Source organism: Bos indicus x Bos taurus, chromosome 20 (genome assembly GCF_003369695.1).
Source record: "Bos indicus x Bos taurus breed Angus x Brahman F1 hybrid chromosome 20, Bos_hybrid_MaternalHap_v2.0, whole genome shotgun sequence".
In the NCBI taxonomy this organism is placed as follows: Eukaryota; Metazoa; Chordata; class Mammalia; order Artiodactyla; family Bovidae; genus Bos; species Bos indicus x Bos taurus.
In genome coordinates, this window is record NC_040095.1 from 37,941,020 (window position 1) to 37,966,283 (window position 25,264).

General features: G+C 43.0%; 1 protein-coding gene across 1 annotated transcript; it reads left to right on the top strand.

Annotated features, from left to right (window-relative positions):
* Nucleotides 1–450: 450 nt before the first annotated feature.
* On the top strand, nucleotides 451–25,264 carry UGT3A2 (UDP glycosyltransferase family 3 member A2). The gene is made up of 7 exons (XM_027520344.1): nucleotides 451–693; nucleotides 2,745–2,846; nucleotides 11,321–11,435; nucleotides 15,534–16,065; nucleotides 18,779–19,010; nucleotides 20,448–20,667; nucleotides 23,285–25,264. Exons 1-7 carry the CDS (start codon nucleotides 600–602, stop codon nucleotides 23,559–23,561), a joined length of 1,572 nt encoding a protein of 523 aa, XP_027376145.1. The 5' UTR covers nucleotides 451–599; the 3' UTR covers nucleotides 23,562–25,264.

The window sequence follows — 25,264 nt, forward strand, 5'->3', positions numbered from 1 at the left end:
CACTTGGATTCTTTACTAGCTGAGCCACATGGGAAGCCCCAAAATATGGGAGTGGATAGCCTATCCCTTCTCCAGCGGATCTTCCCAACCCAGGAATCAAACTGGAGTCTCCTGCATTGCAGGTGGATTTTTTTTTTTTATCAACTGAGCTATCAGGGAAGCCCTGGATATGGGCAGTATGAAGTAATTAGAACCGTTAGATGGGGTACCAAAAGTTTGGGAGAAGGGTCCATAAAACAGGTGGATCCAAGTTACTTGGAGGTAGAGCTGTCATCACTTGCTCTCTAAACATCTCGACCATTACTGGTTCAGAGTGTTTTCCTGGCAGGGAGGGTGGAGATGATGTGGACAGCACTGGATTAGCTCACTAACCCCTCCTTCTGCTGGCCAAGGTTAGGGAGGGTGAGGACAGGCTAATGGTTTACTCACAGAGGGAGGAGAGGTCAGAGAGCAAGAGGTGACCAACAGAAAGGAAGAAAAAGGGATACCTCATCTCTCACCAAGCTCCCAGCCAGCGCCTTTCCTTCCCTGCCTACGTGTACTCCAGGTCTGGGTGCGAGGGCACAGGGCTCGGCTCTGTAGCCTCTACAGGAGCCAGGATGGCAGGGCAGCAGGCACTGCTTCTATTTGGATTTATACTGCCTGGGCTCCTGTTTTCAGAGGCTGCCAAAATCCTAACTGTGTCCCTGGTGGGTAAGTGCTTGACTGAAGATCCAGAGACAGGCAAACAGCCCTTGGTGAGAGAGTCACATGTTTTTCCAGTCCGAGGCAGGTTTTTTACCCTGGCTGGGTGATGAAGAGGTAGGAGCCATCCATGTGGGTCAGGTATGGGGCTGGGACTAGAAGTTTGAGATCCAGCCCAGTGCAGGAGGCCCAGGGCTGCCTCCTCCAGGGCGTGAGCTGGATATTCAGAGGCTCTCACTAAACATCTGGAGGGCACACAGTAAGGACTGTGGCTAACTAGTGGTTTGCAGGGAGGTGGGCGTGTGTGTGTGTATGGGGGGGGGGTGTGTAGAGGGGAAGGAAAGGGGCCCCTGAGGGCAGCAGTAATATTAAGAATTTTCTGAGGCTGCATGAGAGCCAGGGTGGAGCAGAGAACATATTACAACGATAATTAGAAGAATGGAGTGTTTTACCCGGAGGAATATATCAGGATACAGGGGTAATCACAGATGGGGGTTTCCTAAGACTTCATTTTAACACACAGTGGGCTTTATTATTTCACTGAGAATCTTTGAGCTGGAAAGAACCATAAATTATCTAATTGAGTTCCCACTAGGTTTTCCTGAGCAGGAAATTAAGGGTCAGGAAAGCGAGGCATCTATTGCAAGAGCAAACAGAAGCTCCTAATGGAACATACCAGATATTTACCCAGGAGTTCCTATCCCTGGACCATCTTCTTCAAGCTTCCATTGTCACTCATTTTTCAGTGGGGAGTTTTAAAAATCACTCTTTGTCTCTATTTGAAATCTTTTTTCTTATTGGTTGTTTGTAATGATAATGCAAGACAGCTTTCTCACCCTGCTAAGAGTACACTCTTCTCTAGCCTCGGACTCTGGGAGGGAGCTGGTGTGGTTTGTGAGGGGCTGGAAGCCCAGAACGCACTGGGGCTCCCCAGGACCCTCCATGAATGGGCGCGTGTGTGGTTGCCCTTCATCTTGCCCTTTCTCCCAGGTCTAGGGATTAACACGTGGGCAAGAGGTGTGGGAGATTTGTACTTATCATTTCCTGTTATGTCAGACTGTACAAGTTTGTGTTTAAAAAAAATTGAGAAATAGGTTCACACTATTAATCTAGCACCGTGTCCTTCTAACCTTAGTCTCCAAACATTTGCCATTTGCCACTAACTCCTCTTCTGATTGGCTTTCTCTACTGCTGAGCCCCTTAGATTCAAGCAGGGTCCCTGTATTGGTGCAGGTTCTAAGAGAAGAACTTAGTGTGATGGACCTCGAACCTCTCCCAGGGATTAAACTTCTCTTTCCTTAGGATACCAAGACTGTCCTTGGATGGACAGTGTTCCAGTCTCTCATGCATATAAGATTCTGCAGGCCATCCCACAGTTATCCCACAAGTCCACCCCAAGTCCTGATGGGTGTGAAACATTTAGGCCTCCACTGAGAAACTTCCTGCTAATTATATTCAAATCTCAACCACTTTGACTCTAACTGATGGCTGCACATCCCTCTGCTGCAGTGGTTGCTTCCTGGACTCACATTCAAACTCCCATAGTTCTCGCTCCTACTCCAGCATACATTTCCAAAGAGAAGAATCCCAGAAAGAGCTCTGATGGATTGTCCATTAGGAACTCTTCACATTCACATGCGTGGCACTGTGCCAAGATTTCTACCAGTGCAGTTATTTCTTCAGAATATGGTGTCTTCCTATGCCCCTGGCTAAAAGGCAGTGTGTACCTTAAGATCAGGAACTCCTTAGGACCTAAGCACTGAGAAGCTTATCACACTGACATGGAGACCAGAGTCACAAGAGGAAATCTCTGATGGAGGTTTGCCACTTGTCAAGGAGCTGGGCCAGCAGGCTCTGGGGGGCGGGGTGGGGGGGGAAAGGGGTTGGGGGCAAGTTGGACATACTCAAAATGAGATGGAGAGATGACTGATGACACTCATTTCCTCCACTCCCAATCACCTCTCTGCTTCCCTACCCCTCCTTTCCTGGATTTATCAGCCCATCAATTGTAGAATTTCGATTCTCATCATGATAAGAATGAACTTGTGTTTTGTTCCTAGGTGGAAGCCATTTTCTACTGATGCATCAGATCTCTCAGATTCTTCAAGATCATGGTCATAATGTCACCATGCTTCTCCAAAAGGGAAATTTATTGCTACCAGGTACCTTTACCCATTAATTATTAAAAAAAATTTTCCCCACTAATCCTTGATTTCCTATATTCCTGGAAAGAAACTAATGCTTTTTGCATAGAAGGGCTTTTCAGATAGTTTCTTTAAATCTAATTGGATTAAAAGAAGGAAAAGTGTGTGTGTGTGTGTGTCTATGTAAGCTATAGGAAAGCTTCTTGGCTCTGTTCACCAGGACTCTGTATGGGCTTCCCAGATGGCTCAGTGGTAAACAACCCGCCCGACAATGCAGGAGATATAAGAGATGTGGGTTTGATTCCTGGGTTGGGATGATCCCCTGGAGTAGGAAATGGCAAACCACTTCAATATTCTTGCCTGGAAAAGTCCGTGGTCAGAGGAGCCTGGCGGGCAACAGTCCATGGGGTCGCAAAGAGTCAGACACGACTGAAGCAACTTAGCATGAGCATGAAACTCCATGTTCTGTGGTCTTATGTACTCTTCCCTTGTGTTAAGTCACTTCAGTTGTGTCTGATTCTTTGTGACCCCATGGACTGTAGCCTGTCAGGCTCCTCTGTCTATGGGATCCTCCAGGTAAGAATACTGGAATGGGTTGCCATTTCCTACTCTACAGGATCTTTCTGATCCAGGGATTGAACCCACATCTCTTTTATCTCCTGCATTGGAAGGCAGGTTCTTTACCACTAGCACCACCTGGGAAGCCCTGTCCTCCCTTACCTGACTTCTGCATCTCAAGCAAACCCTCCACACATTCCCACAAACCATGTTGGTAAATACTACTTTTTTTTTTTTAATTGGAGGCTAATTACTTTACAATATTGTGGTGGTTTTTGCCATACATTCACATGAATCAGCCGTGGGTGTACATGTGTTCCCCATCCTGAACCTCACTCCCACTTCCCTCCCCATCCCATCCCTCAGGGTCATCCCAGTGCACCAGCATTGAGCACCCTGTATCATGCATTGAACCTGGACTGATGATCTATTTCACACATGATAATATACATGTTTCAATGCTATTCTCTCAGATCATCCCACCCTCGCCTTCTCCCACAGTCCAAAAGTCTGTTCTTTACATCTGTGTCTCTTTTGCTGTCTCGCATATAGGGTCATCATAACCATCTTTCTAAATTCCATATATATGTGTTAATATATTGTACTGGTATTTTTCTTTCTGACTTACTTCGCTCTGTATAATAGACTTCAGTTTCATCCACCTCATTAGAACTGATTCAAATGCATTCATTTTAATAGCTGAGTAATATTCCATTGTGTATACGTACCACAGCTTTCTTATCCATTCGTCTGCTGATGGACATCTAGGTTGCTTCCACATCCTGGCTATTGTAAGCAGTGCCGCAGTGAACATTGGGGTACACATGTCTCTTTCAATTCTGGTTTCCTCGGTGTTTATGCCCAGCAGTGGGATTGCTGGGTCATATGGCAGTTCTATTTCCAGTTTTTTAAGGAATCTCCACACTGTTCTCCGTAGTGGCTGTACTAGTTTGCATTCCCACCAACAGTGTAAGAGGGTTCCTTTTTCTCCACACCCTCTGCAGCATTTATTGTTTGCAGACTTTTTGATACCACTTTATAACTTGGCTTGAAAACCTGTTGAACAGATGTGTTACTGACATATAAGATTTCTAATAGGTAAAGATCACTTTTCTTTTTCTATGGCATAGATGACTTATCTGAAATTTAAGGAAGCTTTCTCAAGGGGTTCCTTATTTATGCAGCTAAGATCAGACTCTACCGTTAAGGTGATCTTGTTTTCTTGAGAATCAGTGACTGCCCATGAATTTGTGCATGTTGACACAGAAGAGGCCTAAATCCAAAGAATTTAGCTCTAATGAGCTGCTGCTGCTGCTAAGTCGCTTCAGTTGTGTCTGACTCTGTGCAACCCCATGGATGGCAGCCCACCAGGCTTCCCGTCCCTGGGATTCTCCAGGCAAGAACACTGGAGTGCGTTGCCATTTCCTTCTCCAATGTATGAAAGTGAAAAGTGAAAGTTAAGTCGCTCAGTCCTGTCTGACTCTAGCGACCCCATGGACTGCAGCCTACCAGGCTCCTCCGTCCATGGGCTCCTATATTTTAGCAACTCCTCTCTGTTGACAGAAAAGGGAATAGCAACCCTGAGAACTTCAATGGTTCTCTCACAGTTACATGACAGGTTAATAACAGTGTTGGGTGGATTTAGGACTTTAAACTCTGGATTGCTCAATCTAAAGTATTGCTCAGACTTGATTTAAAAACAGAAAATCCAGTATTAAGTGGAATCACTAAAGAACAAAATCATGAGAAATGATAAAACTTAGAAGGTGACTTCAGGCTTTGCAATTGTTCAAACGTATTAAAATAATTCTTTTTCTGTTGGCATTTCTTTTTTTAATTGTGGTAAGTATACAGAACATGAAATTGACCACTGTAACTGTTTTTGTGTAGAGTTTAGTGACATTAGTGAGATTTAGTGACATCAGTACATTCCTGGTTGTGCAACTGTCTCTGCCATCCACCTCCATAAATTTGTTTATCATCACAAACTAGAACTCTGTACCAATTAAAAATAACCGTTCATTACCCATTTCCCCAGCCCCTGGTAAACATTTCTACTTCACTTCTCTAATAATTTGACTATTCTAGATACCCGATATAGGTGAAATCACACAATACTGTCCTTTTGTATCTTGTGTATTTCATGTAGCATAATATCTTTTAGGTTCATTCATGTTGGAGTATGTATCAGCATTTTCTTCTTTTTTAAGATTGAATAACATTCCATGGAATGTCTATACTGTATTTTGTTTATCTATTCATCTGTTGATGGATATGTCTATTGTTTTCACCTTTTGGACATGTGAATAATGCTGTCATGAACTTTGGTGTACAAATATCTGAGTCCCTATCTAAATCTACTTTAATCACTTTCTAGATTAAGTTCTATATTTTTCAGTGAACATGTTTTATATGTATATCCTTTTGCACCTTTTTTTGACAGCAGATCTGATGAAATAGGTGTAGTGTATTAATACTTAATTTTAAAAATTATAATTTAACCTAATTAAAAATTTAAATTAATTTAAATCAAAATGTATTTTATTTTATATTTTTGACCTTGATCTTCAAACTTGTGAAACACTTGGGAGCTACAGAGTTAAGATATGTATTTTTAGAAAATTTACCTGACTCCTTTATGGAGAATGACTTGTATGAGATCTAAAATCAAAACAGAGAGAGCGGTAAAAGCTATTTATGGAGTCTAGGTGAGATGTTGAAGGGGACACCTAAGACAGAACCTCACTAATGTTAGTGTAAATGCCCTTCCATGTAATCACAAAAGCAGAAGACCTTTCCATTGTTAACTTTATTTCTTTTTAATTTAATTTAATTCAAAATTTTAGATTAAAAATAAGTTTTGCACAAAGTTTTGGGAAACTACTGAAATTACGTTCTACCCCTTTAATAAACATATGTGCATTAAAGTCTACAAACAATTTAGGGAGTTTATGGATCCATTCAGTTTTATTTTTAGGTTTCAGGTTTAAATGTCTAGAATTTATTTCAATATTCCCTAATCATGGACATTCCTGAGGCTTTGAAACAGCATTTTCATTCTTCACTTCATTAGTAGAGCTAGGCTAGGTACCTGCAAATCAGGAAAATACATGATTATGTTATTATTTCTGACCTGGTGCTCACCTCAGTGCATTGAAATATATGAACCACTTACTAACTCCTAATTTGAACATACTTAACCATCTTTCTTATTTATTAAAAACTTTAGTGAAAAAAATAACATCAGTGGCACTAAAGAAGCAAAGATCCCTGATACTCACGTGTGTGGATTCACGTGCTGCAATCAGTGTGTGCAGTCACAATTGGGTCACTGATGGAGGCTAAAGAATATTGAGGCGTATGAAAGAGAAAGCCTAGATTGCCTTGACAGACTGTTAGTGGAAATGCAGATTTTAAAAAATCTACTAATGAGGACTGCCTCCCTGCACGCCAGCAATGGCTGCTTTGCTCTGTTCAGATGCAGGGCTGTGTCTGAGGAAGCTTCGTTCTCGCTAAGTTCTGCTTGAAGTTCTGCTTGTCGTACTTCTTGACGACAGCAGCCTTCATTCTAGTGGGGACGGCACTGGAGCAAGATGGTTTGGAACAGGTGCCTAGTGTGGGCCAGGGTGCACACTGGGGTGGTTTCAGGACAGCAGCCAGGTCCCCAAGCATTGTCACGTTTTTTTTTTTTTTTTTAATTTTATTTTATTTTTAAACTTTACAATATTGTATTAGTTTTGCCAAATATCGAAATGAATCCGCCACAGGTCCTCTGCTTTGTTCCTGGGAGTAAGTAAGTGTGTATGCTCACTTTTCAGGAATCTTGATCTCTTACAGGCTTTGATAATTTCCACTGGTTTTAAAACCAGCTAATGGGATTCATCTTCCTGCTTTGGACTCCAGGCTTGGGTTGGCCAATATGTGACTGGAGCCCTTCACCCCTATGGAGGATTTCCAAGACTGTGATATCCCCCTCCTCTTCTGTGTCCCCTGTTTGGAGGAGTGGGTCTTGACTCGATTGCTGCTTCTTTCTTCCTATGTGGCTCCATGTGGTCTTCCCTTACAGCCGTGGTTGTAGAAGTCTTTCTGCCAGTCTTCTGTTTGCTTTGAGTGAAACTTGCTCCACCAGTAGATATATCTTTGATGTGTTCATCATGGGAGGTAAGCTCAGCGTCCTCCTATTCCACCATCTTGATCTCCGAAATCCTCACAGAGAGCTTCTTGAAGATGAGGCGTGTGACTCATGGATCCCTTCAGACATGTTGTGTGCTGTGCTTAGTCGCTCAGTCATGTCCAGCTCTTTGCGACCCCATGGATTGTAGCCCACCAGGCTCCTCTGTCCTTGGGGCTTCTCCAGGCAAGAATATTGAAGTGAGTTGCCGTGCCCTCCTCCAGGGGATCTTCCCAACCCAGGGATTGAACCCAGGTCTCCCACATTGCAGGCAGATTCTTTACCATCTGAGCCATCAAGGAAGCCCTCAGACACATTGGCAGAAGCCAAAAGTGGAGATGAGGATATTTTTAAAGATTTGTGGAGCAGCCTCTTGTCTAATGGAGGTAACTCCCATGACATAACCAGGAGATCCACAATACTTGAGATTTTTATATCATAAGAAACATGGCTAGTATGGGATGAAAGAGACAGGGAAAGGATGAGAGGAAATGAAGCCTTTGAACTCCCACAGAGGAAGAAACAAGCTGATAAACTATTCAGCTGAAAATTCATGATATTTTATGGAGAACAAAGGAGAATTCTGAGGGTGAAGAATTAGAAGTTAGAACTTCAGTCTCACAGGGCTGAGTTTCAGATCACAGAAAATTGTTTCCAGTTCTTGAAATCTAATACTATTTGCCCACTTGGATGTCAAAGTTTCTTATGACCAGTGACTGATGTTTCCCTTCCAAATTGTTGCACCTAGATTAATAAAGATCAGTAACCCATGTCTTATATCTGCCCTGTTACTGTTTCTTGGAAGCAGAAAACCTGTTCCCTAATTTCATAGGTCCACAGATATAAATTCTACCTCTGGATGGATCATACCCTGATTCTCACCCATACTTATTAAATTATTTGGATGCTATAATTTGGGAAATTTGAGCTAATGATATTTAGATGAGATTTTGAACTATGGATTGATGATGTAACAGTTTAAGACTTTTTGGAATGCTGGGATGGGGTGAATACATTTTGTCTGTGCAATATGCTTGAGTTTTGAGGTGCAGAGAACAGGATATAATAGGCAGACTATGTCCCCCTAAAGGTATCCCTGTTCTAATTCTTGGAACCAGTGAATATGCTACCTTATGTGATAAAGGGACTTTGCAGATGTGATTAACATAAGGGTCTTGAGATGGGGAGATTATCCTAGACTATCCAGGTGGGGTCAGTGTGATTACTAGAGTTCTTCTAAATGAAAGAAATTAACAAGAGAGTAACAGAAAGAATGTGATAGAGGAAGGAAAAGTCAGAGTGATATAATTGTCAATTGGAAGGAGGCCATGAGCCCAGGAATGCAGGCAGCCACTGAAAGCTGGAAGAGGCAAGAAAAAGATTGTCCACTTAAGTCTCCAGAAAGAATGCAAGCCTGCCCATGTCTTGCTTTTACTCCAATAAGGCCCATTTTGGATTTCTACACTATAAGATAATAAATGTTGTTTTTTGCCTCTAGGTTTGCAGTGAATTTTACAGCAGCCCTAGGAAGCTATTACAGTCACCATAGGAGGTTAGATCCCTCCTAAAGGCAGGAGAGTAGTTTGCTAAAGCCAACTTTGAGGGCCACTAATTGCAGTAGCCATTGCATTATAATTTGGATGGATTCTAGAGCAGCACGTGGGCTTTCTCTAGTTGCAGCAAGCTGGAGCTGTTCTTCATTGCCGTGTGCAGGCTTTTCATTGTGGTGGCTTCTGTTGTTGCTGAACACTGGCTCTAGGGCACACAGGCTTCAGTAGTTGTGGAACACCAGCTGAGTTGCCCTGTGGCACATGGAATCTTCCTGGACCAGGGACCAAACCTGTGTCCCCTGCATTGGCAGGTGGATTCTTAGCCCCTGGAGCATCAGGGAAGTCCTAGAGCTTTTCTTATTTGGGCCTCTATCCGAAGTGGGCTGATTTTAAGCACACATGAACTTAAGTAAAACATATAAATTAGAAATATGTTGTCTACAGAATGTAAAAAGGCCTAAAAGATGTTGGAGCCATTGAAATATTGTGGTATCATTAGTTGTTTCTTTACCATGTGAGTGATAGAAAAGTTTTAGACCAACCAAATCCTTCTGAGAAATTTAACTTAGGTATGGGGTGGCGTTGGGGGCATCCCTGGTGGCACAGACAGCAAAGAGTCTGCCTGTAATGCAGGAGTCCTGGGTTCAATCCCCAGGTCAGGAAGATCCCCTGGAAAAGGGAATGGCAACCCAGTCCAGTATTCCTGCCTGGAGAATTCCATGGACAGTGGAGTCTGGTGGGCTATAGTCCATGGAATTGCAAAGAGTAGGACACAACTGAGTGACTAAACACTTTTACTTTCATGGGGTCTTGAGCTTTGTGTGGGGGCGATGGCGCATCCCTTTGTGTGAGCTGCTTTGAGAACATTTCTGTCTTGAATGAGTGTGTGGAACAAATCACCTTGGAGGAGGATATCCTCAATGTAATGTAATACCTATGATCCTAGGGGAAGTTGGATGTAGTTAATATTTTGCCAGCAAAGATTGTGGCCACTGGTAGAGCTGTTGAAGTATCCATTGACAACCAGTCAGAGCTATATTGTGCCTTTTCCAGTGAAAGTAAGTGAAAGTGAAAGTCACTTAGTCCTGTCCAACTCTTTGAGACCCCATGGACTATACAGTCCATGGAATTCCCTAGGCCAGAATACTGGAGTGGGTAGCCTTTCCCTTCTCCAGGGAATCTTCCCAACTCAGGGACTGAACTCAGGTCTCCTGCCTTGCAGGCGGATTCTTTACCAGCTGAGCCACAAGGAGGCAAACTATAGGCGAGGGTCTGCTTAAAGAGGTACTGAGCAGAACATATTAGCCAAATCTATGACTGCTAAGTATTTTCCAGTAGATCCTTGGATAAAGTCAATCATTTTACTGAGTATGGAAGCTGTAATATGTGGGACTGTGCATTATCTGTTCTCAAATCTTACAATTTAGTTAGATGTCATGACTGATGTAGGCATGCAAGCATTAAGAGAGTGTGAAAGATTTATTACTCAAATAATAAGGCCTTTTTGAAAGAATGGGACAGGTTCCCAAGTACCTGAAAAATGTCCATCCAGTGTACGGAGGGATGATTAGCTTGAGTTTTTATTGTGAGTGGGGGCGGAGGGGGTGGTATGTGGTGAGGATTACCCCTCATTGACCTGACTTGCATGGTTTGAAACTTCCACTTAGGGCCACGAGAGGGAGCATGCACCTTTCTAACCAGTTTGCCCCGGAAATGGAGATAGGGACGGAAGCCCACCAGCATCAAACATTAGAAACGAACTCAGACTTTTGATTACACCTGGGTAATTGGGAGAGAAACCAAGTTAGTAAGTAGAAGTACAGAAGACTACTGAATCACAAAACTATTTGTATATATCACTTTAAATCATGAAGATGAATTTTTCTAAAACAGAATGAGCAGAGACTCTGGAACCAATCTTGACACATTATCTTAAACTAATTAACTTTGTTTTCTCAGCAGTAAAATGAGACAGACAGCGATACATTTACTTAAAGCTTAAATGGAAGTTTTCATAACTTTAAACTAAAGAGCATTCCTAAATTGTTGCAAGGTCCTCAAGAAATACTTTCAGTATACAAGATTGAATGAGAAACCAACCAAACATCATAAAAATAATTCAAAGATACAATCAAATGTTAGTATCATCATGCTAATGTTAATACATGTTGTGTGACACATTTAGTGTGTTTAACCCATTGATGTTTTTGTAGGTTTTAAAGAGGAGGAGAAATCATACAAAGTTTTTAACTGGTTTCTGCCTGAAGACTGTAATGAAGAATTTAAGAGGTCTTTTCATTCCTTTATGGAGAAAACTTTTGGGGGCAGGTAATTTTTTTAATTATTCAAACTAAAGAGTCACAGTTCAGTTGAGTTCAGTTGCTCAGTCGTGTCTCACTCTTTGTGACCACATGGACTGCAGTACGCCAGGCTTCCCTGTCCATCACCAACTCCTGGAGCTTGCTCAAACTCATGTCTATCAAGTCAGTGATGCCATCCAACCATCTCATCCTCTGTTATCCCCTTCTCCCCCCACCTTCAATCATTCCTGGCATCAGGGTCTTCTCAAATGAGTCAGCTCTTCGTATCAGGTGGCCAAAGTATTGGAGTTTCAGCTTCAACATCTGTCCTTCCAATGAATATTCAGGACTGATTTCCTTTAGGATGGACTGGTTGGATCTCCTTGCAGTCCAAGGGACTCTCAAGAGTCTTCTCCAACACCACAGTTCAAAAGCATCAATTCTTTGGTCCTCATCTTTCTTTATAGTCCAATTCTCACATCCATACATGATTACTGGAAAAACCATAGCTTTCACTAGATGGACCTTTGTTGGCAAAGTAATGTCCCTGCTTTTTAAAGAGTCACAATTTTGGTAATATAAGTGAATGGATAGATGCTTAGAGTGAGGATGTGATAAAGGATGGTTGGATGGATGGACAGAGGGACAGAGATATGGATGAATGATACTGATATTCGGGTAAATAGATGTTTCACAGTACATCACCCATTCCAGCCACTCAAGGCTTTTCCTTGCTGTGTCCTTTCTTCTGCTATAAGCATGAAGGTATTACACACACACACACACACACACATTCCTGTAGCAAGTGGGAGGTAGATAGTTTCTTCTGGGATTTCCTTATAATACTTCACTTACAATCTTTGTCTATAATTTCCCCAACACAGAAGTATATGTATCTCAACCTCTCACTGTTGGTAGGGACATTAAAGACACATTTTTATTTATTTTTTCATTTTCTCCTCATATGTTTTTATTAATGGAGAAGTCTTTTAAACAGTGCTTTTGTAGGAGTTAGCATCTGGCCATGTAAAGTCCTTTTAAAAAGCAGTCAACCTTGTGCAAAATAAGACGTGAAGCTGACTCTTTTTGCTTCATCTGACATGAAAAGGAACACATAACTCCTTACTCTTAATGTTAAAGGAGAAAGACAGAAATCCATGCCTATCTTGGTTAATTACAGAGGTTAATTACTATTTTATTCTTAAAAATCTATTTACTAATCAAGCTACTGCTCAAATCTGACTATTTCCATAAAACCTCTTTTCCTCACTCAGACTGGATGACCACGGTCCCTCTGGTATGTGCATTAATCCGTCAGTAGTGTCTGCTCTTTGTGACCCCATGCACTGTAGCCTGCCAAGTTCCTCCATCCATGGGATTTTCTAGGCAGGAATACTGTAGTGGGTTGCCATCTCCTTCTCCAGGGGATTTTCCTGACCCAGGGATAGAACCTGGGTCTCCCGCATTGCAGGCAGATTCTTTACCGTCTGAGCCACCAGGGAAGCCCTCTGGTATAGGTCTGATCTAATCTACTCAACTGATACTTAGTTTATATCATCTTGTGGTGTTAGTTATATATTTTAAGTATATGCTTTGTCTATTCCTCCCTACTTTAATATTTTGAGGACAGATATAAGTAACCAGGCATTCTTGATATTTTTCCTATTTGTTAGTTTAATTTTAATTATGACTAATGAATTACATTCTAGGAATTTTTATAACATTACTAAAGTTATCCAAAAGTTTTGGTAACCACTTCTTTGTTATATCTTAAAAAATACACAGTAGAAGATGATGTGAGCCAATCACTTCCATTGTTGTGACTTGAAGTTAACCCTAAAGATCGGACAGAGATCTGCATATTGCTAATGACTTCTTTATCTCTGGGAAATCTCTATCTGAGGCAGAGTGGTGCAGTGGCAGACAATTATAACTATGCCAAGGTACCAATTCTCTTGGTCGTCCATGCAGTCAGGAAGCTTCTGATGTCTCAAGGCCTTGCACTTGTTACCTCTGGTATCTCAGTGTAGATGGATATCCTACTTCCCTTGGTATTGTACAAAGAGGAAACAGAATCATAATCTGTTTAGGCAGTGGTGGGAAAGCATGGCAAGAAGATAGCTTCCTAGGATAGCCCCATAGGTGATGTCTTAATTACACGTCAGTAAGCTTTTCTTCTCTGGCTCCCTTAGCCTGCAGTGAACTGGAAAGGCTAATCATGTGTTTCAAAACCAGACTTTTCCCTTTGTTTACTGTGGACATAGAAAGATAGAATTTCCATTTTTAACTGAGATTTTGAGTTCTAGTATGATCTGATAACCTCTTGGATGAGGAAATCTGTCATATGTGAATACACAGTGATTTTAAAAAATAGTGTGTATTGTCAATATTTATGGGATTGTGTCATCAAGTGATTCCCACAGTTTTGCTGAGTAAACAAAGAAACCACTCATAAAGGTTCAGTATGTAAGTAAAGATTAAGGACAGTGTCACAGAATTCATCAAGTAGAAAGAGACCTGTGAGCCCTGCTGTGGTCAAAGAAGCCTGCCAGAGCAGAAGTCCCAATGATGGGAATTCCTTTTCCATTAACATAATTCATCTATGCCAAAGGACTTCAGGAATTACTGTCTGAGAAGTGTCATGGAGAGTTCTAGGGATTTGTAGCAGTGAGGAAAGGGAGTAGGGGATGGAACGGAACACTCTCAAGAGCAGAACATCTGCCTGGACTGACTGAGGGAACGTGTATGGACGGTGGTGGAGTGGGATGACTGCTGCTGGGTGTGGGCTTACTTACCTGGAATATTTTCTTTGTAGCCCAAGATTTTTTAATTCAACTTTTTAAATTTTTGCCGCACTGGGTCTTTGCTGTGGTGTGAGGGCTTTTCTGTAGCTGTGGCATGAAGGCTTAGTTGCTCCACAGTATGTGAGCTCTTAGTTCCCTGACCAGGGGTCAAACCCAAGTCCCCTGCACTGGAAGGCAGATTCTTAACCACTGGACCACCAGGGAATTCCCAAGATCCTTTTTTAAAAATTGAAATATAGTTCATTTACAGTATTTCAGGTGCACAGCAAAGTGATTCACTTCATATATATACACACATGTATATCTGTATATATATGTATAAGTAAGTAAGGAAGTGAAGTCGCTCAGTCGTGTCCTACTCTTTGCGACCCCATGTACTGTAGCCTACCAGGCTCCTCTGTCCTTGGGATTTTCCATCTGAGACGTTTTACCATCTGAGCCCTACACACATTTACAGGTTTCCCCAGTGGCTCAGTGGTAAAGAATCTGTCTGTAATGCAGGAGTTGCAGGAGACTTGGGTTCAGTCCCTGGGTTGGGAAATCTCCCCTGTGGGAGGGCATGGCAACCCACTCCAGTATTCTTGCCTGGAGAATCCCATGAACAGGGGAGCCTAGCCAGCTACAGTCATAGGGTCACAAAGATTCAGACATGACTGAAATGACTTAGCATGCTTGCACACACACACACACACACACACGTATTCTTTTTCAGATTATTTTCCATTATAAGTTATTACAAGATATTGAATATAGTTCCCTGTGCTCTACAGTAGATCTTTGTTGGTTATCTACTTTATATATAGTAGTGTGCATATGGGAGAAGGAAATGGCAACCCACTCCAGTATTCTTGTCTGGAGAATCCCATGGACGGAGGAGCTACAGTTCAGTCCATAGGGTTGCACAGAGTCGGATATGACTGAAGCAACTTAGCGAGCCAGCGAGTGTGTATATGTTAATCCCAAATTCCCAATTTATACCTTCCCCTTTTGGTAGCCATGTTTGTTTTCTATGTCTGTGAGTCTATTTCTGGTTTATAAATAGGCTCATTTGCATTATTTTCTAAGATTACATATAAAATGATGTCATATGGTATTTGTCTTTCTCTCTCTGACTTACTTCATTTAGTGTGATAATCTCAAGTTCCATACGTGTAGCTGCAAATGACATTATTTCATTCTTTTTTATAGCTGAGTAATATTCCACTGTATATGTATACCATGTCTTCTTTATCCATTCATCTGTTGATGGACCAAGGTTCTTTTATGTATTGTGATATAAACACTTTCAACAAATATTTATCATTTATTTATTTTTCTTGCAGATGCAAATTTGAACACTTTTTAAATATTATGGAACTACTAGGGCATCACTGCAGTCATTTGCTAAGGAGAAAGGATGTCATGAAGTCTTTAAAGAATGAGAACTTCGACCTGGTGATAGTGGAAATGTTTGACTACTGTCCTTTCTTGGTTGCTGAGAAGCTTGGGAAGCCATTTGTGGCCATTCTCCCTTCCGCACTGGGCACCGTGGACTTTGGGCTACCAAGCCCTCTGTCTTATGTGCCAGTGTTCTACTCCTTGTTAACGGACCAGATGGACTTCTGGGGCCGAGTAAAGAACTTCCTGATGTTCTTTGAGTTCTTCAAGAAGCAGTGGAAAATCCAGTCTGCATATGATGACACCATCAAGGAGCATTTCCCGGACGACTCTAGGCCAGTTTTGTCTCATCTTCTAACAAAAGCAGAGCTGTGGTTTGTTAACACCGACTTTGCCTTTGATTTTGCTCGGCCCCTGCTTCCCAACACTGTGTGTATTGGAGGTTTAATGTCCAAACCTGTTAAACCAGTACCACAAGTAAGTAAATGCTGAGGGTGAGGACCCATGCAGAAGTCCTCAGTGCAGAGCTGGTAGCCACCCTGTCACTGGGATCCTGGGAGTGCATAAGGTGAGGCAAGTGAGGCTCCAGGGGACCCTTTGAAAGGAAAGACTCACTTTCAGTATCATGAAAGTACAGAGTTAAGACTTATACAACCCTGCGATTGACCTCCTTAAATACTATACCCAAGGTCTTCTCTTGCCTCACCTTAGTCCTGGCGCTGGTAGAAAAAGACTTTTAGTAACTTGAAGTTTCCATTTTAATTTTCTATGCTCATGTTTTCTGTAAGCATGTAGTGAGCATCTGTCACATGCAAGAATCATGAAGGGGATGAGTTACTCACATGGAAACACAAAACAGCAAGACTTACAGAGGTGGTGTGTGGGACTGATAGTGAGAATGCAGGCTTCATTGCCAGCATCCTGAGACAGTAGTGCCCTGGTCCCTAACTCTGCCTACACCTCCTGATTTGATTGATGTGGGGTTAAGCCTGGGAAGTGTAAGTTATAAAAGCTGCCCAATCAGTCTGACTGCATCGACTCAGAACCACTGCTGTACAAGTTTTCAAAATGGAGGGGAGTTAAGACCAGATGGTAAAGAATTTGCTTGCAATGCAGGAGACCCGGGTTCAGTCTCTGGAGAAGGAAATGGTAACCCGCTCCAGTATTCTTGCCTGGAAAATTCCAAGGACAGAAGAGCCTGTCAGGCTACAGTCCATGGGGTCACAAAGAGTCGGGCATGACTGAGTGACTAACACTTTAAGATGAATGAGTTGCTTATCATCTAACAGCACAGGCTTGCAATTTTATGGAATTTATCTTATATAATCTCTTGCCACCTAGAAGGAGGTATGATGACCTCCATTTTAATTTTTTTTAAATTTGAATATTTGTTTATCTATTTGGCTGAGTTGGGTCTTAGTTGCAGCATGCAGGATCTTCACTGCATCATGTAGGATCTTTCTTTGTGGCACACAGACTCTCTAGTTGTGGCACACAGGCTCCAAAGCACTCGGGATCAGTAGTTGCAGAGTGTGGGTTAGTTGCTCTGCAGCATGTGGAATCTTAGTTTCCTGACCAGGAATTGAACCCATGTCCCCTGTATTGCAAGGTGGATTCTTAACTGCTGGACCACCAGGGAAGTCCCATGACCTCCATCTTTATAGAAGGGGACAGACCTCTGGTGGTATAAGTGGCTGTCCCACTGTCATTCATTTTAAAGCCAGAGAGAGTCCTGATTTGGCCTGGGCCTTTCAGGAATGAAGCTATCTATCCATCCCCTACTGAACTTGTATCAGGTGAGCAGGAAGAGTTGGGGAATGATCCTTGGGCTATGTGGGTTTTGAGTCGGTGGAAGAATTTTTTAGGAATGAAGCTGGGAGGGAAGATGTTCCCAGGTAGAGAGAACAGGAGGCCCAAAGTGGGAAGATGAAGTGAGATGTCTCTGGGTTCCCTGGATGACACCAGCTGGACCAGAAAGAGGAAGATGCAGTTGCACAAAGATGCCCAGGCCAGACTGCAGGAAGTTTCACTGGATAGGAGGGTGGGTCAGCCCTGGCCACAAGACCGCAGAAGGGAATTGTTAAGCAGGAGTTTGATGGGAGGAAGGATTGTGAGATAACAGTAACTTTTTCAAAAATTTTTCTCCTTTGCATTTTCCAGTTTTTTTTTTCCAGTTTTTATATAATGATTTTACATTGCTTTTTAATTATAACAGAATGACAAAACTGTTGTCAAAGTGGTCCTCTGAAGCAATAGATCAGGCAATGTTATGCTAAATGAAATCAGCCCAATAGGGTGAAGGTCTAGGAGCTGGATGAGATGGATGAGGTGGTTGGATGGCATCACCAAGTCAATGGACATGTGTTTGAGCAAACTCTGGGAGATGGTGAAGGACAGGGAAGGCTGGTATGCTGCAGTCCATGGGGTCGAAAAGAGTCAGGCACAACTGAGAGACTGAGCAATAACAACTAGGATCTGGGGTTGGGGGAGCCACAAGAAATCCAGAGAGAGTCAGGGTCCAAAGAAATATTTGGAAGAATTGACAAAACGTGTTAAAACCAAGATGACAGCATTAGATCAGAACAGTTTTTCAGAAATGCCTCGGGGATTTGAAGAAAAGAACTGCTGAGGCCTGAGACTTGATGTGGCATTGCTACTTTTAAAAAATCTTCCCATGTGAATATAATGTGCAGTCATGTGGGTGAATCACTGAGATAGGAGATAAACTGCAAAAATCAGTGACTAAGAACATCATGGGATATCAGAGGAATGGTGGATGGGGTATGGGTGGGCAGACACCTCCCCATTCTGCCTCCATTTCTTCTCAGCTTCTCCATCTACCCTCCAGATAGCCCACCTCCCTCTGCTGGACCCTGACTCCCTATGAGGTCCTTCCTTACATTCCACTTCTGGTCCGGCTTTGGAAAACACCCAAGCAGCCATATCTTCATGGACCTACAATGAGTAGAGTATCTATGATTGCCTTGACAGTAGGGTCAAGGTTTCAAAAATGAAAGATGTTCCCACCAACACAGTGGGCATGAGCACAATTGAGAGTGCTGAGCTGTCTCAGGACAATGAACTCCAAGAAGGACAGGAAAGTGTGTTCAGTGAATAACCGACTTCATTTCATGACCATCTAGTCTTTTGTGAACATTTTTCTTCTCTTTCCTTCCTTATTTATCTCTAGGAATTTGAGAATTTCATCACCAAATTTGGAGACTCTGGTTTTGTCCTTGTAAGCCTGGGGTCCATGGTGAGTTTCATTCGGTCCCAGGAGGTTCTCAAAGAGATGAATGCTGCCTTTGCTCATCTCCCTCAAGGGGTGATATGGAAGTATAATCCTTCTCATTGGCCCAAAGACATCAAATTGGCCCCAAATGTGAAAATTGTGCACTGGCTTCCTCAGAATGACCTTCTGGGTAAGGACTGCCAGGATTGCTTTTTTCTTCTCATTTACATGTCTTGGGGATCATTGGGCTTCTGATCTCTAGCTGGATTATTTCATCAGCACAAGGTAAGTCTTTAGATGACAGGAATGGAGCAGTGAGTTGGAGCCCTTGGGGAATCAGGCTATAATGAGCTCAGATGCCAAAACAGCTATCTGCCCTTCATTCTTTTCTATCTCAGACCTCATGTCTGAAACCACTGAAGTCACGTTCACCTAATTCCTTTGGTCTTGAACAAGATCACCACAAAATAATCCTAAACAATCTGTGAACTCTGAGAACACATACCAGGAGATACACTGCCACTGTCTTCAGTGGCTTCAAGAGCACCTGTTCACTTATGTTCCCTTACACATTCACATACACACACACACACACACACACACATACACAGAGATATCTTCCTTAGCTACTAAGGTCTAAGCAATTCATAGATTCACAACATTGATGCAAATATATCTGAGTCCCAAGCTGAGCAACCGCCTAGCCAGTTACTTGACACACTGAGTTTCTGATACCAGAGAATTTCCTCACCCCCAATGGGTATCTCTATGGCTAGCACTGCTTCTTAGACACCACTCACTGCCATAGCCACTGACTGGATCAGAGGCTTATAACCAAGATCATAATAAAGTAATCTGTAGAATTAAAAAAAAACATATTATTATTTCTGTGTCTGCAAATGTATTTCTTTATATCTTGGGTGTGGGACATGATTCTCATTTCAAAGAAGAAATGAGGAAGCTCTGATGTGCATCCCAGTAGACCAGCACAGGCTGAGATGAACTCTTCATTATCAATAATCACTTTAGTTATTGCTACATAAGGATGGGATGCAAAGGCTAAAACTGCAAATACTGATGGGCAGAGTCCAGTCTCTTATTTCAGGGAGGTTTCTTATATATTAAAAGAGCACAATACATACTGTATAAGTTTTATGAGTGTTATATGACTTGCAATGTCAATGAATGTGCCAGGAATTTATAGGAGAGGGCTATTATTTGGTGGGTGAGAGAGGTTTTCTCAAGGAAAAGAAGCAAGACAAAGATAGACATAGGGAAACATAAAGAGAAAACAGATGAGAGAAGAAGAGACTTGAGGGGATAGAGAGAAGAATAGATGGAATGTTGGATGGATGGATGGATAGATGGGATAGTTGCCTTGATTAGCACTAGCACTAATCTCTATAGAATTCCCTGGGTTCTGAGTCTTCCCCCAGTTATGACCGAGTTAAGGAGTCTCTACAAAGGCAAGGTTTGAAATCCTTGAATGTGTAGCAAGCAAAATCATCTTTACAATGGCTCCAACACTCCTTGAGTTCCCATTGGTATCTTCTGCCTTTTCTGCTTTCCTTGTTGTCCTGAAAACTTTCATCCTGAGATGTCCTGCTTTCTTTCTTATTTACAACAGGGCACCCTCGCATCCGCCTCTTTGTCAGCCATGGTGGGATGAATAGTATCATGGAGGCCATCCAACATGGTGTGCCCATGGTGGGGATTCCCCTCTTTGGAGACCAACATGAAAACCTGCTCCGAGTTAAAGCCAAAAAGTTCGGTGTCTCTATCCAATTAAAGCAGATCAAGGCTGAGACACTGGCTCTGAAGATGAAGCAAGTCATAGAGGACAAGAGGTGTGCAGTTCTCTGGGCTTGTGGTTGCTTATGATGAGTGAAGACATAAACCATGATGGGCACCATGTGGGTCTTTTTGCAGTAAAAGCTGAAACTTCCAGGACATGAAATCATATGTGTATGATGGTAATAGCTGACTTATTTCCTCTGAGAAGAAGACTAAGGCAATTTAGGTTAGATGTTGGTTTTCTACCTTCTAGCTGTGAGGAACTGGAACTATTGACACAGTCTGTCTTTGAGAAGTCTTCTATTGTGGAGGTGCTTGTAGTAGAATTCCAACTGAGGCAGGAGGTTGCCTTTCTATTCCCGGTATCCTACACTGTTCCCCACCTCAGGCCCCTTGCCTGTGCTTCTCCCTAGAACACTCCTTCCCTTCTCTTCACAAGACTGGCTCCTTCATGACATTGAGGTCTCATCCCAATGTCAGCTGCTCAGAGAGACCTTTCTCTGATAGTCTCAAAGCTTCCTCTTTTTTCCACCCCAATCGTAACACATTATTTTTTTCTTGATGTATGTCAGAATCTGTGATCACCTCATTTCTTTATGTTTTAATTTATTGCCTGTCCCTACATGAAGGGCTTCTCAGGTGGCGATAGTGAAAAAGAACCCACCCGCCAATGCAGGAGATATAAGAGATTTGGGTTTGATCCCTAGGTCAGGAAGATCCTCTGGAGGAGAGCATAGCAACCCACTCAAGTATTCTTGCCTGGAGAATTCCATGGACAGAGTAGCCTGCTGGGCTACAGTCCATGGGTTTAAAAGAGTCAGACACGCCTGAAGTGACCTTCCATGCATGCATGCACCCCACACAAGAAGATAGAGAGTAAACTCTTCCAGCATAACACCATGAGTCTCTTGCTATGTCCTCAGGGTCCAGCTCAGGGTCTGCCACAAAGTAAGTCTGAATGTATTTCTGTGAAGTGAATCAATACAAAGGGATCCATTCATCTCTTAAGAAACTTTCCAACCAGTGCAATAATCTCATGTGTGAGGAGAAAAAAAAAATATTTTCTTTCTTATAATGAAGAAAGACTGAAAAACTTTCAGCTTCAGGGACACACACTTGAAGCATATCTCAAGACTTTGCATTACTGTACAACATTATGGCACATAGGAGACCTGTAAGTAGTTTTGTTAGATGACTGAATAATAACCACATCACATGTAATGCCAACCCCAGCAAAGTTGTTAAACTCTGGGGATCAGATAACCCAGAAACTTTATATATATTTCGTATCTTATGTGTTTAAAATGTTCATTTCCTGATGTATGGATTTGTAAGTTTCATTATATTTTCAAAGACTTAGACCCAAATATGCATGATCCATCGGCCCTATGAAGCAGTCATCTGGGCTGGGATGGTCCACAGACATTGGACATCAGGGGTGGCCACAGAATTCATGTGCCCTTATGTGAAATGGAAATGTGGAGCCCCTTGTCATAATGTGTAAGGATTTTAAGAAGGTGACAGCAGACAATTAAATCAAGCCCTGATTTAAAAGGGCTTCCTAGGTGGCTCAGTGGAGAAGGCAATGGCCACCCAGTCCAGTACTCTTGCCTGGAAAATCCCATGGACAGAGGAGCCTGGTAGGCTGCAGTCCATGGGGTCGCTAAGAATTGGACACGACTAAGTGACTTCACTTTCACTTTTCACTTTCATGCATTGGAGAAGGAAATGGCAACCCACTCCAGTGTTCTTGCCTGGAGAATCCTAGGGACAGGGGAGCCTGGTGGGCTGCTGTCTATCGGGTCGCACAGAGTCCGACACGACTGAAGCGAGTTAGCAGCAGCAGCAGCAGGTGGCTCAGTGGTAAAGAATCTGCCTGCAATGTAGGAGACCCAGGTTCAACCCCAGGGAGACCCAGGTTAGATCCCTGGGTTGGAAAAAATCTGGAGAAGGAAGTGGCAACCCACTCTAGTATTCTTGCAGGAAATCCCATGGACAGAAGAGCCTGGCAGGCAGCGGTCCATGGGGTCACAAAAAGTCAGACCTGACTTAGTGACTAAGCAATAAGGCTGATTTAAGGGTGAATGGCAACCCACTCCAGTATTCTTGCCTGGAGAATCCCGTGGACGGAGGAGTTTGGTGGGTACAGTCCACGGGTCGCAAAGAATCAGATACGACTGAGCAACTTCACTTTAAGGTGAATCCCTCTGGAAATAGGCAGGCTTACAGCCCATGAAGCCAGTGCTGGTCAACATGATGCTTTGAAAGAAGCAGGGAAATGCAGGTGTCTTCCTGGACTGTGGTTCTCAGAGTCATATGTATTATCTAGCCCACACACCAGCACAAAGTAGACACTCAATAAATATAATGGTTTCTTTAGTATATATCATGAACCTCCTTGTGGGAGAGACTAGTCCTTATAGACGTAGTCACTTTTTTGTAGTTTAGCACTTCCAGCACCAAGCATGGATCTTTGCATGCATATATTTGTTTGAACTTTTAAAAGAGACCCAACTAGACAATGGTAAGCCCAGGTCAACAACTTTTCCTTAAAAGGAAGTCTTTTGTGCCTATGGTAGAAAGTGTGTGTGTGCATGTGTGTGTGATACAAGATCTCTAAGAATTCTGAGACCACTTGAGTTAACAACTCCCCTCTGTCTCTGATGACAGGTACAAATCTGCCGCAGAGGCCGCCAGCATCATCAGACGCTCGCAGCCCCTGACCCCTGCCCAGCGGCTGGTGGGCTGGATTAACCACATCCTTCAGACAGGGGGTGCAGCCCACCTCAAGCCCCATGCCTTCCAGCAGCCGTGGTATGAGCAGTACCTACTGGACGTCTTCTTGTTCCTTCTGGTGGTCACCCTGGGCACCATGTGGCTCTGTGGGAAGCTTCTGGGCCTGGTGGCCAGGTGGCTGTGTGGGGCCAGGAAGCTGAAGAAGGCCTGAGGCTGAATGGAGCCTAGGAAGGTGGAGTGTTTGGGCAGACTCAGCATTTCTTGGCATCTCCAGCCAGTTTTGTCAACCCTGGTTCTCCACATCCTACCCACTTGCTGCTGCTGCTGCTGCTAAGTCGCTTCAGTGGTGTCCGACTCTATGCAACCCCATAGATGGCAGCCCACCAGGCTCCCCCGTCCCTGGGATTCTCCAGGCAAGAACACTGGAGTGGGTTGCCATTTCCTTCTCCTATTTTGCTACAAATTCCTGCTCACTGGCTTCTTCTCATGACTGCAATTCTTTACTGAGCCCTTGTGGCCTTGATTGCCGGTCAGCAAGGACTGTTCTGTGATTCTGTCCCTAGGTAATTCGGATACATGACCATCAGATCTGAAGCCTAGAAATTGCCTTCTGTATCACACCCTTCTTCCTGGCACTGAGCCTGGACCATTTTGGTCTCCATTCTGTTGCATCTTCTCAGCCTCTTTCCCTCATGCCTCCACCACTTTTCATGGAATAACCCCTAATGCATATGCTTTCTTGTTTCTTTTGCTTTCTGTTTGCTTGTCCCGCAAACTCTTGTCAAAGCTCAGGAAGCCTGTCCTGGGCACGAGCATTTAGGGCCAGACACACCCTTGCCTGTGTGCATGGTCTCTGCCTTGGTTTCTGCAGATCACTCCTTTGCAGTGGAGAGTGTAGGTTAGTCATGGGCTGAAGTGTCCCTGGTCTCTGCTTTTCATAGCTGTGAGCTATCTTCTCAACTTTCCTATTTAAAAACGAAGTCATGAGAAAGAAGATAATTTCTTTATAAACTAAGAAGAGCCTCTACACAGCTGAGCCTTTCTGTACCTGACATACTGTTGGAAATTGCATTCAGTTCAGTTCAGTTGCTCAGTCATGTCCGACTTTTTGCGATCCCATGGACTGCAGCACGTCAGGCTTCCCTGTCCGTCACCAACTACTGGAGTTTGCTCAAACTCATGTCCATTGAGTCAGTGATGCTATCCAACCATCTCATCCTCTGTTGCGCCTTCTCCTCTTGCCCCTAATCCTTCCCAGCATCAGGGTCTTTCCCGAAGAGTCAGCTCTTCACATCAGGTGGTCAAAGAATTGGAGCTTCAGCTTCGACACCAATGAATATCTTTCCAATGAATATTTAGGGTTGATTTCCTTTAGGATTGACTGGTTTGATTTCCTTCCTGTGCAAGGGATTCTCAAGAGCCTTCTCCAGCACCACAATTCAAAAGCATCAATTCATTGGTGCTCACCCTTTTTTATAGTCCAACTCTCACATCTGTGCATGACTGCTGAAAAAGCCATGACTATGCGGACCTTTGTTGGCAAAGTGATATCTCTGCTTTTTAGTATGCTGTCTAGGTTTGTCATAACTTTCCTTCCAAGGAGCAAGTGTCTTTTAATTTCATGGGTGCTGTCACTGTCCGCAATGATATTAGAGCCCCCCAAAATAAAATCTGCCAGTTTCCACTTTTCCCTATTCTATTTGCCATGAAATGATGGGACCAGATGCCATGATCTTACTTTTTTGAATGTTGAGTTTTAAGCCAGCTTTTTCACTCTCCTCTTTCACCTGCATCAAGAGGCTTTTAAATTCCTCTTCACTTTCTGTCATTAGAGTAGCATCATCTGCTCATCTCAGGTTGTTGGTATTTCTCCCGGTGATCTTGATAGTAATGGAAACCAGAAAAAAAAAAAAA

Bases quoted from the DNA above. Each gene is read 5' to 3' on its own strand.
- UGT3A2 (XM_027520344.1), top strand. From the start codon at position 600: ATGGCAGGGCAGCAGGCACTGCTTCTATTTGGATTTATACTGCCTGGG. The intron at 11,436-15,533 runs GTAATTTTTTTA...TTTTTCTTGCAG, and splicing joins GAGAAAACTTTTGGGGGCAG to ATGCAAATTTGAACACTTTT. The intron at 16,066-18,778 runs GTAAGTAAATGC...ATTTATCTCTAG, and splicing joins CTGTTAAACCAGTACCACAA to GAATTTGAGAATTTCATCAC.